We start from the raw sequence: 12,794 nt of genomic DNA, 5'->3' as shown, positions 1-12,794 counted from the left end.
CTTTAAGAAGAAATTATAAGGGAAAATATTTATGAATTCAGGGTAGGCAAGAACTACCTAGGATACAAAAAACATGATGTATAAAAGAAAAAAATTGATAAATGGGATTCCATCGAAATTTAGAACTTTAAATAACATCATTAAAATGAAAAGTAGTCCTTAAACAGAGCATATTTACAATACATATAATCTATGACCAGAATATATAAAGAATTCTTAGAGCTCATTAATGCCAACCCAATTAAAATGTAGACATAAGAAGATGATAAATAGCCAGTATAGCACAAGGAATGGTGTGCAACTCTAGAATCAGAAAAATACTTACCAGTACAATAATAAGATTGAATTAGGGAGATGAAGTCAAAAGTTTTAAAAGCCTTGTCATGACTTTTTCTTTTGGTTGGATTCTCCCCCTTTGCGTTTAATTTGTCACACCCAATGGATTCATTCTGTTGGGTTTCCTGGGGTTGTGATCCTCATTGTCTTTTCCTAGGGTATTGTCTAAAATTTCTTGGAGTGCCAGTTTGGTATTCATGAAGTTCCTGAGGTGCTCTTTATCATGAAAGTATCTTATTTCTCCATCAATTATGAAAGATAGTTTTGCAGGGTACATCAATCTGGGTTGGAGGCTGTTTTCCTTTAGGGCTTGAAATACATCACTCCAAGCTCTTCTTGCCTTGAGGGTTTGCATTGAGAAGTCTACTGTGATTCTGATGGGCTTTCCTTTGTACGTGATTTGTTTCTTTTCTCTCACTGCTTGTAGAATTTTATTCTTCTATTGGATTTCTGGAATCCTAACTATTATATGCCTATGTGTGGATTTTGTTTTGATCAAGGCTAGTTGGAGTCCTATATGCCTCACTTATCTGTATGTCAAGTTCTTCTCCCCTCCTTGGGAAGTTTTCTGCCATCACTTCTGTGAACAATTTTTTTTCATGTCATCTGCACTCTCTCCTCTTTCTTCATTGACTCCAATCAGTCTCATGTTATTCTTCTTTGCATCATCTAGCAGCTGCTGGATTGATTTCTTATGTTCCCTTACAATTTTAAAGCAATTTTTCTTTTCCTGGTCACTAATTGCAATCTTATCTTCTATATGTGAAATTCTATCCTCACATTGGTTCATTCTGCTGTGCAGACTTTTGATGGAGTTTTTAATCTCTTGGAAATCTGTTTATATCTGTTTTATGGATTCCATTTGTTTCCTATGTTGGGATTCCATCGTGTTCCTCAGATCCTCTATTTTTTTATCTGTGTCTTCTCTAGATTTATTAATCATGTCTTGCACCATGAGCAAAATCTTTGCTGTTATCTGTGTAATTATTTCTGATTTCATTTTTCCCAGATCCCCTTTTGTTGCCAGTTCAGAGAGTCCAGGTGGTTGAGTATCAGATTGTTCCATCTCATTTCCCTTTGGGGTTGCTGTAGGTGATCTGGAAGTCTGTTTTTGAGGCTTGTTTATGTGTTTTCTCATTTCCATGGGGGGCGGTGCTTCTGGCTCCCACGCGGCCCACCTTCTCTGCCCTAGGAGCCTGGGATGGCAGCAGGGGAGCTTCCTTCCGGGTGCTGGGACCGGCTCACCTTCTCTGCCCTGGGAGCCTGGGATGGAGGTGGGGAGCTTCCTTCCGGGTGCTGGGACCGGCTGAGCTTCTCTGCCCTCGGAGCCTGGGATGGAGGTGGGGAGCTTCCTCCAGGTGCTGGGACCGGCTGAGCTTCTCTGCCCTAGGAGCCTAGGATGGAGGCGGGGAGCTTCCTTCCGGGTGGTGGGACCAGCTGAGCTTCTCTGCCCTAGGAGCCTGGGATGGAGGCAGGGAGCTTCCTTCCGGGTGGTGGGACCGGCTGAGCTTCTCTGCCCTAGGAGCCTGGGATGGAGGCAGGGAGCTTCCTTCCGTGTTCTGGGACCGGCTCACCTTCTCTACCCTGGGAGCCTCTTTGACGACTTTAATCATCACAGCCAGTACATGCTTTTTCATTTTTACCTCTTTTCTATTCTCATTAGTATATTGTCCTTTTCTTTGTTTTTCTACTAGCATTTCCCTCAATTTGCTCCTTTCCTGGTACCTCCTCTTATTTTCCTTTTCTGCACAACTTTTACAGGGTTTATATTCCCCCACACTATGTTTTTGGCCCAGTCTCTCTCCTTGTTTGTACTCTCTGTCCATGACTTCAACCATCCTCTCTTTCCTTCCCGAATACATTTCTTTGTTCCATGCCACAACCACACAGCTTTTTACCAAAGCCAGAAATACTTAGATGTGATTGCAGTAACTTTCTTCATATTTTTTTCTTTCATATAAGCCAAGTGTCAAGATCCTGTTGATTATGCCTAATTACTGTGTGCACCTACCCTTTCAAACCAGTTTTGACCATAAGCCCCTCATTGTTCTCTGCATCTTTTCCTGTCTTTCTGAGTGCATTGCCCTAGTGTAGGTCTTTCCCTTCTCTGGTTTTGACTTTTCCTGTAGCCTCCTTAAAGAAGACTTACACTGCATTCTTTCTTGATTCCACTATTTGAATCATTATAGAAATTACTTTAACTTCTTGTGATTGTATTTATAACTCTCACCCATAAAGAATAACAAAGAGAGGGCCAGTGATTTAGCTCAGTGGTTCCACTGCATGCCTCAAATGCACAAGGTCCCGAGTTTGATGCCCAGTACCCCACCCAAAAAACAGTATAACAAGGGGAATGATAAGCAGTAATCTCCTTTTTCTTTATTGGTTGAATGATTGCCAAAGGAGAGAATGAATGGATGAATGGCTATTTAAATAGATAATAAAAAGTCCTGAACTTCCCTATTAGGGCCAATAATTAAAGTAGTTTCAGGGCTAAGATTTGACCCATGTGGTGACATAGTAATAGAATAGATATATTAACCCTAGTACTTGAAATAAAATATTAGAAGAAATAATAAAACTTTTAAAATATTTTCCCTAGTAGCAATATGGGGAGTTTATGCAGTTTCAAATGCAAAGAGGAAGAAAATTCAGTTCCAGTCTCTCAGCCAAAAATAATCTAACATTTTTGGGTTTTTTCTATGCATACATTCTTTTCAAAAAATTAGATCATGCTTAGTATTTAAAAAATCTTTTTATTAATACATGTTCACCATACATGATGATCACATTTATCTTGAGGAATTTGCTCTTGTACATAGTATGGATAAACTTGAGACATTTTTAGGTAAATGGATGCATCTCAAGACCATAATCGTAAGTGAAATAAATCAGACACACAAGTTTAAATATTGTATTGTTTCTCTTGGGTGAGAAACTCAAGGAGTAAATAAGGAGCAAAATGGAGGACAGGTACTGGAAAGTAGAAAGAACATGCTCAAATGGGAAGGGAACAAGGGTGGAGGAGGGGAAAGGGAGAAAAAGAAAAAGTATTTTTAAAAAAAGAGAATGCAAGGGAAAAAATGGAAACAGAATATTATTTTATAATCTTTTTTTAAACCTATCTGTGGCTTCCATTATGACTTCTTCACATGACATGGGTCTTGCCCCAAAGGATCTTACAGCTTAGTTAAAGAAATGCAGGCAGAAGTAAATAAAACAAATAGGAGAACCAGTTGGGCTATGTAAATACTAAATAGATGGAGAAGGATGTGTGCCAGAACCTTAAAGTTAGAATGTAGACAAATCGGAAAAAAGAAACACATAAAATGGCATGAGTAAAGGCCCAGTGCATGAAAACATAAAAACAGAAGTTTAGCAGCAATAAAAGATAGCTTCTGCCTAAATTAGATTTGGCATTCTGTATTTGAGATCCTCAGCATTCAGGAGTTAATATCTGCTAACTTTTATTCCCAAGCATTGTTCTGATTTCTTGATTTCTACTGAGTTTTGTGGGATATAGAGTTGCTTACAAAGTAAGTGAACAATATGTGACTGTAATATGTCATACATTTGTCCTACAGAAGACTAATTAAAAGATTTCTCAAGGGCTTTGGGTAAACTGTGGTTCACCTTCCAGCACCAAAAAAATGGGTGAGTGGAAGAGTTAACTAGAAAAATACCTACATTAGCCATCCCAATTAGTGACTCATTTGATTAGTAATTAGTCCTCTTTTAAATGCAGCTAGGATTAGGTAGGGTATATTTTATGCTTATTACATGTGGTCAAGTTACTGTGAGAATAAATGAGTAGGATATGATTTACCAAGAAGAGAAAGGAAAAATTAAAGTCTGAAAAGGGCTGTAAACAAAATTAGAATGATGTTGTATTATTTCTTTCTGTGTCCATGGCAACAATTATTTCTTATCACCACCTCTCTTTTAGCTCAAGGAGAAATAGAAGCCATAGTTGTACCTGTTTGCTTAGCATTCCTGTTGACAACTCTTCTAGGTGTATTGTTCTGCTTTAACAAGCGAGACCTGTAAGTACCCATGTTCATATTTTTTGCATTTTCCCTAATTTCATAGACCTGTAATTTATACACAATAAAATTTATCTATTTTAAGTTTACAGTTTGAATTTTGTAATTGTGTGTGAATGTATACTACCACAATCATCATAGAGAATATTTCCATCACCTAGAAAGTTTCCTTGTTACTTTTTTATCATCCATCCTCTCCCTTAACACTTATCCCAGACAATTATAATTTTTCTGTAACTGTAGTTTTGTCTTATCTAGAATTTCATATACATTGAATCAAGTAGCATGTAATATTTTGTGTATGGTATTTTTCACTTAGCATAATATTTTTTAAATTCATTATATTGTTGCTTATACTAATATTGTTCTTTTTATCACTGAATAGTATTATATAGAATGGATATGTCAAAGTTTATCCATCAGTTGTGGAAGTTTAGGTATTTTTCTGATTTTTTCTGTTATGTATAATATTGCTATGAACATTCACATACAGAACTTTTTATGGGCATATGTTTCATTTAACCTGAATAAACACCTAGGATTCGGAGTGCTGGGTCATGTGGTAAGTGAGTGTTTAATTTTGTAAGAAACTGCCAAACTTTTTGAGTGGCTGTGTTTCATATTATTACCAACACTTGATACTGTTAAGAGTTCTTCATTTTAGTGATTTTTTTTCTAAAAGTGAGTGTATAGAACTCATAGTAGTTTCAACTTCCATTTCCTTGGTTAATTAGTAGAACTTTTCATGTGTCACATGTTTTCTTTTGTGATGTGTCTGTTGAAATCTTTTGCCCATTTTCCAGTTGTTCATTTTGTCAGTATTGAGCTATGAGTCCTTTCTATGTTCTGGTTACATAATCTTTGTCAAATATATGTTTTGTAAATTTTTGTCCCAGTTTATGCATTGTCATTTTAGTTTTAATTTTGAAGTCCATTTATCAGTATTTTCCCCTTGTAGTTCCTGCCTCTATGTCCTGTTTAAGGTATTTCTGCCTAATGCAGTGTCAAAAATATATTCTTCTGTTTTATTCTAAAGGTTCGGTAGGGAGGTTTTGTGGTGGTTTTGTTATTGTTTTGAGACAGGATCTCGCTATTGAATTCACGCTGACCCTGGACTCACTGTGTAGCCCAGGCTGGCCTGGAACTTGCAGTGATCATCCTGCCTCAGGCTCCTGAGTCCTGGGATTACAGATGTGCACCACCATACCCCACTTAAAAGTTCAGTAGTTTTCATAGAAATTCTTCAGTTTTAACTCTTAGGTCTGTGAGCTCCCCTGTGTTAATTTTTGTACATGATGTGAGATCAGGGCCAAGACTTTTACCCCACACATACCTAGTTCTAACATCATTTGTTTTGAAAAGACCACCATTTTGCTATTGAATTACCTTAGCACTTTTGCTAAAAATCAGTTGTCATAAAAATTTGTATCTATTTCTAGACTCTCAATTTCATTTTATTAAACTGTCTTTCTTAATCAATATAACATTCTTCCTTGTTATAAAAAAACAAGTTTATCATGTTTTATTTGGTATCGACATCAACATTTTTGTTATCTGGATAATTTTAATTGGCAAGTAAACATTTTTGCTTTTGTTTTTGTTGGAAGGGAGATGTACTGAAATTGTTGTAGCCTGGATAACATTTTTAAGTGGTTTTATTACAGGATTTAATGTGAGAGATTTTTTAAAATTTGAACACTGATTAACTTTAGCCTTTTTAATAATTTTTCCTTATGAATACATTAAAACCCTTATGCATTTTAACAGTATATTTCTATTGGTTATAAGAAAAATAATTTGTTTAGCTTTGGGTAGAATAAGTGTTTTTTTGTTCTTTTGGTTAATTGGTTTGGTTTTTAAGATTCTTAGATGAGCTGTTTAGAAATAGGGGACTATTTGTTGTTTATTACATGCAGTTCTACATAAGCCATGTTTCTTCTTTTTTCAGAATTAAAAAGCACATCTGGCCTAATGTTCCAGACCCTTCAAAGAGTCATATTGCCCAGTGGTCACCTCACACCCCTCCAAGGGTAAGCTCAGCTGCTTCTGAGTTGTTTATAATGTACAGGCATAGTAGGGTATATTTATAGAGTTCATCCAAAAGATTCAGGATGAATCAAAAAGTAAATGAGAATAAAATAATACATAAATGAAAATTACAGTCAAAATTTACAGTAATACCTACATATTCTGGGGACTATCATCATAGTATATTTGTCTGATATTCCTAATTCTATTCAGTAAATACTACAACTTTTGAACTTGAAAACTGAAAACTTCAAGTGCTAAAATTGCTACATGATGGTAACTCTTTCATACAAACATTTTGAATTGGATTGCTTATTAAAACCTGGTTTAACTGTTCACCATTTTAACAGTTAAAGTGATTTTGGAAAACCTACACTTAACACTTCAAACTCAAAATATACCTCAAAGGGGAAATCATTTGTATTTATTATCTTCACATTTTCTTTGAATTTTATATTAACAGATTAAGAATTTGTTACATATTTTCAGATTCTATAAAATTTCAGTCATTCAGATTTGGTTTTTCTTTTTCTTTTTTTTTTTTGGTACCGGGGATCGAACTCAGGTCCTTGTGCTTGTGGGGCAGGTGGCGGAACCACTGAGCTAAATCCCCGGCCTTAAGATTTGGTTTTTCTTAGTATTCCTTGTTTTCTATATAGTTAATCCTATGTTGCCTAGTAGAGGCGTGAGATAATAAATACTATTTGTATTTTTGTTTTGAGACAGGGTCTCACTCTGTAGCCCAGGCTAGTCCTCCTGCCTATGCTTCCCAAGTGTGGGGATTACAGGTGTGGGCCACCACACCTGGCTTAATTAAAAACTATTTGTAGACCTTCAGTTTATTCAGAATGCAATACCAACAGTATTGATTTTGAAATTCTAGGAAAATTACAGACTGCTTCTGACAGACTTACATTACGTTATATGCAAGTCAGGTAATTGACAGTGATTTAGTGATATTACCACACCACTGAAAGTTTCAGAGGTGCATTAACTCTGTTCTAAATTAACATATATCATAGATAATAATCCATTTTCTTTCTTTCCTAGCACAATTTTAATTCAAAAGATCAAATATATTCAGATGGCACTTTTACTGATGTGAGTGTTGTGGAAATAGAAGCAAATGACAAAAAGTCTTTTCCAGAAGATCTGAAATCATTGGACCTATTCAAGAAGGAAAAAATTAGTACCGAAGGACACAGCAGTGGCATTGGGGGGTCTTCATGCATGTCATCTTCTAGGCCAAGCATTTCTAGCAGTGATGAAAATGAGTCTGCGCAAAATACTTCAAGCACTGTCCAGTATTCTACTGTGGTACATAGCGGCTACAGACACCAGGTTCCATCAGTTCAAGTTTTCTCAAGATCCGAATCTACCCAGCCCTTGTTAGATTCAGAGGAGCGGCCAGAAGATCTACAGTTGGTAGATAATGTAGAGAGTGGTGATGGCATTTTACCCCGTCAACAGTATTTCAAACAGAACTGCAGTCAACCTAAAACCAGTCCAGATATTTCACATTTTGAAAGGTCAAATCCAGTTTCATCAGGCAATGAGGAAGATTGTCTTAGACTTAAACAGCAGCAGATTTCAGATCGGATTTCACAGTCCTGTGGATCTGAGCAAATGAAAATGTTTCAGGAAGTTTCTGCAACAGATGCTTTTGGCTCAGAGACTGAGGGACAGGTAGAGAGATTCGAAACAGTTGGAATAGAGGCCACAGTTGATGAAGGAATGCCTAAAAGTTACTTACCACAGACTGTAAGACAAGGTGGTTATATGCCTCAGTGAAAGACTAGTTCCTCTTACTACTTCAACAGTACCTATGAAGCTAAGAATATTTTATCTGTGATCTCAGATAAAAATAATCTTCACTCCCTGAAGATAATCATTTGCCCTTAAGGATAAAATCTCACTTGGGCTATTTCCATTCCAGAATATCTGGGATTGCACTTTAAGCACTACAGAAACTGACTTTATCCTCTGAATAATGAATAATTTTGTATTCTTTCTGAATGTTTGCACTGAAGAAAATTGGCTTGTCTGAAATTGTAAAGTAAAACTTGTGTTTTCCTACGCAGAAGACAGAGGTTAAAGAGTGAGCAGTGATACACAGTACTTCAGATAGCTATACTGTTTTTTGATTAGAATAATCATCAAAAAGTAGGTTAGGGATGGTTAATTAAAAAATAAGAGTAGCAAGGCCTGGATCCTCTACTTCAGCTGCCCACATAATTTTTAAAAGAGGCCCATAGAGCTTAACTATGTGAGCCTAGTTTTTGAGTTCTGACAGAAAGAAATGGTGGGAGCAGGCTCATTTATAGTTTAAAAAGTCATCAGTTCCCTTCTGCTGCTAATGATGCTGCCACTTGTTACTGAGAAAAGGAAGTTAGAGCTTTACCTTGGCAGAATATATTCACTTTTTTAATATGTAATTTTTTAAATATCACTAAATTTTTTAAATTTACTTATTATTGACAACTTTTTTGAAGCTTCATCTCACAAATTCATTAAAGTGCCCTGCTGAGAGCTAGCTATAAACCCCAGACTATCCTCAGCATTTTAAAAATTGTTATTTTTAAAGGCTTAAATTAACATTTCCCCTATACATATATATAAACATCATTGACCCTTGTTAAGACTAGAAGATTTGGTTGACAAAGCACTTTACACTAATATGTTGTCAGCCTAAAATGTATTTTAATTGAATGTACTTTTTAAGAATGCCAAGTTTTAATTTTTCTCTTATGAGGTATTTGTACCAAACTTGGAGGACAGTATTTATAACAAAAACAGAACCCCCAAATACACATATTGATCTTAGTAAGTATCACAGCTAGCAAATATCCTTACACCTAATTAAGAAGTAGGGGTTTTTTTCCCCTGGGGTAGGTTTGCTTTTTGTTTTTCTTTTTTTTGGTACCAGGTATTGAACTCAGGACCTTGTGCTTGCAAAGCAGGTGGCAGAACTACTGAGCTAAATCCTCTGCTAGTTTATTTTTCTTTGAGACAAGATCTCACTGTGTTGCCTAGGCTAGCCTGGAACTCCTGGGCTCAAGCTAACTCCCTGCCCAGCCTCCTCAGGGGCCGAGACTATAAGCGTGTGCCACCAGACCCAGCAGAAGGTAATATTTTCATGACTACCAGTATCTTTAACCTCTTCCTTCCATTTATTTTCATCAGGGGAGAAGTGAGCCAGACTTTTAGGCTTTAATGCTAGAATTTCTAATGCATTTATGCTATCCCCTCAGTATCACATGTGACATGGACGAGAGATAAAATGCTGAGTAAAAAATTGTTGCGCTTTGTTAGTGCTTGACTACTACCACCAAGTAAATTCAGAGGAAAAAAATTTTTCTCTTAAAATAAGTTTCAGAAAACAGGCAGACTTAAAGTAGTTTCTAGAGGTTATTAAAGAATAAAAGCTAAGAAAAATTGGTATGCATTTGCAGTTGAAATTCTTTTTACTCTTAGAATATTGTTAATATTAGACTTCCTGTTATATTATATCTTTTGTACTTCTTACATTTATATAGTGCCTAATACTTTCCTGACTTCTTTCACATATACGGATCTTTGTGAGATGGTAGATGCTTTATTCTGATAGATCCAGTTTTCTCCTGTTGGCAAAACCAACATTAGATTGGTGAAATGACAGGATTAGAAGTGGATGAGGAAAATAAGGCACAGAGAGGTTAAGTAGGGTCAAAGAAACCCAAACTCACACTACAAAATAATGGCATCACCACTGTCCACCTTGATCATCAAGGGCTTGTCCAGATCAGAACTGGATTTGTCTTGCTATGTATATGTCTGTCAGGAAATTTATACCTATTAAATTTTCATTTTCTCTAAGTAGTCATGTTATTGTACTGGTGTTTAGCTATAACCTTCTTCATAACAAATAGTGTTGTGAGGAACAGTGTAGTGTGAAGTTTGTACATTTGGGGGATAGTTATAAAATGTGAACTCATGGGATGAGAATGTTCAATGAGGAAATGACCTCAAGTAAGTGAATTTGCATGTTGAAACCCATAGAGAATATGACACACCAAGCAGTGCCCCCAGCCATAGAGCACTTTAGGTATATTAAATGGTTATATGGTTATGGTGCAAAAATTCATTTAGGAAATATGTATTTGAGCACTTAATATGTCTATTTTTGCCCTAAAGGAAAAAAAAAAACTTGTTTTAACTACAGTTACTTTCCTAGAGCATGTTTTAGAGTAATGTGTTTTGATGCATGTACATTGTATTTTAGGTATGCAGAGAAACAAATCGGATTTATTTACGTAAAAATTAAAGTTAGTGGATTTATTACTCTTTAAATCATTAGTGTTTAAAGTAGTGCTAGCACATTAGAAAACAGCCTCCTTTTGGACAAAATGAATTCACTGCTTTTGATGCAGTTTCCCCCTTTAGAATTAAAAAAAAAAAAAAGATCCAACATATGTTGCATGTGTTGCTGTTGTTTGACTGTCAGTTACTGGTGTCTTTGGTATTGTGACCTCATCTCTCATGAAAGCATAATGCTGAAGTGGCCAGCTGTGGTGGCGCACGCCTGTAATCCCAGCACTCGGGGCTGAGGCAGGTGGATCGCTGTGAGTTTGAGCCCAGCCTGGGCTACATAGCGAGTTTAAGGCCAGCCTGAACTACATAGTGAGATGCTGCCTAAAAAAAAAAAAGCATGATGCTGAATAACTATTAGAAAACTCTGAAACTTCATACTTTCTATCTTTTATTAAAATCTAAATTTTTAATCCTTTTCTTAGCATGAATCAGTACTCAGGAACATATCCAATATTTGAGTAGAAGCAGGGAGAAAAATGCAAAATCCTATGTATTTGGGTCTGTTCTCTACCTGTTCATTTAATTTCACCCTTGTTGATAAGGGATTTTACCACATGGAGTCATCCAGTAACCCTAGCTAGCTCTTATTGTGAAACTAAAAGTTAAGGGAGTATACTTAAAAGATACCATTTATTAAAACTCATTTAAAGTAAAACATCAAAACATTTAGGAATAAATAGAAATCAGACATACAATTTTTAAAGATGTCTTTTTTTCTATGTAATTAGTTAAAACCATTACCTAAAATGTAAAACTATAGCAATCATATAGAATTCCCAAGATTTCTGTTTCAAAAATCTTATTTTGGTGAGGTAAGTAAAATAATGTAAGCAATAAGCTTACATAAAACTTAAATCATTTTTAAATTATTGAATTAGCTTTCAATTGCAGTACTACTGTTAATATTACCCAAGTTAAGACTTTTTTAAAAGATTAGTTTTACTTTTCTAAAAATCAGAAAATATGCAGTCAAAAAAATGGCAAAGTATTTAGAGTTAGCTTGAAATTGGATATTATCAGATTTCAGACATACAAACTAGCAAACATATAGCCTAATTCCTCTTTAAACTGGTTCTTGGCAGCCATTTCTTTTTACTGGTAATAAACAGAATTCAGGTGTAAGTCAAAAGAAAATTTTCTAAAGCTAAATGTACTTTTAAATTAATCTTTTTCCATCACATATGCTATTAGTGTATGCACATAATATTCTAGTATACATTGCATCAAAGATAAAAAGATGGCAGCTCAGAATGAGCTCTTTTATTCCTTGTTCCTCTTATTTCTGAGGACTTTCTTCAGTCAGTAACTCCTTCAAACAGGTTAGTTTAATTCATTACCCAGTCATTCATATAGTTGATGGATGATGATGAAAATACACTTAAAGCCAGTGATGATGAATGTTCCAGATCTTTTTAGCCCTTGAGCATAAGCTTTGTCTGGTAACTACACATTTCAAATGCTATTACATTAATACCAAAGTGTGATGTGTCAGAAAGGGTGTTATAAAGGTGAGTTTTTGAAAACTGTCAACGTGTACGTATATTAAATAATATACTCTGCAGTTTGCTAGCATGACATGCAGCAATTAGCATTAGATATGTCTCCTTTATATCCTAGCTGTGCCTCACTTACTTGTAAGTGCAATCCTTTCCTGTTCACTTGTTGTTTTACTCCACCTCATCTAACTTCATTTGGAAGACTATATTGTATATATTTTTGCCTTTGCAGTGATTTGCATGTGCTAATTGTAACCAGAGCTATCATTTTTATGTTGACATAACTGTTATCATAAATGTTTCACTGTATATCAGTTCTAATCATTTACAATACTAAGAAATAAATTCTTGTTCAAGTTTTTTGTGTGATCACCACCATCTGACCATCACTATGCATGATGTTTGAGATATGGTATATATAAGCCCTGGTGTTGGCTAAATAAGAGTCTTAGTGTAAACTAGATGCTTTATGAGGGTTTTGTGGCTTTTAAATGTTAATACTGGAGTAGGATTTAGAAGAAAACCATTACACTTGTCGTTG

General features: G+C 35.5%; 1 protein-coding gene across 4 annotated transcripts in view; it reads left to right on the top strand.

Moving 5' to 3' along the window:
- Il6st (interleukin 6 cytokine family signal transducer) overlaps positions 1–12,613 on the top strand; it is a 56,728-nt gene extending 44,115 nt beyond the window's left edge. For all 4 annotated transcript variants that reach the window (XM_087189399.1, XM_087189402.1, XM_087189400.1 and 1 more), the window contains 3 exons: positions 4,283–4,379; positions 6,328–6,409; positions 7,458–12,613. In XM_087189399.1, coding sequence (XP_087045525.1) covers positions 4,283–4,379; positions 6,328–6,409; positions 7,458–8,198 — 920 coding nt within the window. In that variant the 3' untranslated portion in view covers positions 8,199–12,613. The remainder of the gene's footprint in view (positions 1–4,282; positions 4,380–6,327; positions 6,410–7,457) is intronic.
- Positions 12,614–12,794: the final 181 nt, after the last annotated feature.

Source organism: Heterocephalus glaber, unplaced genomic scaffold (genome assembly GCF_053883595.1).
Source record: "Heterocephalus glaber isolate CG9 unplaced genomic scaffold, H.glaber_assembly_v1.0 deba00001538, whole genome shotgun sequence".
NCBI lineage: Eukaryota > Metazoa > Chordata > Mammalia > Rodentia > Bathyergidae > Heterocephalus > Heterocephalus glaber.
Note: the sequence above shows the minus strand (reverse complement) of the source record. Positions and strands in the feature narration are given on the sequence as shown.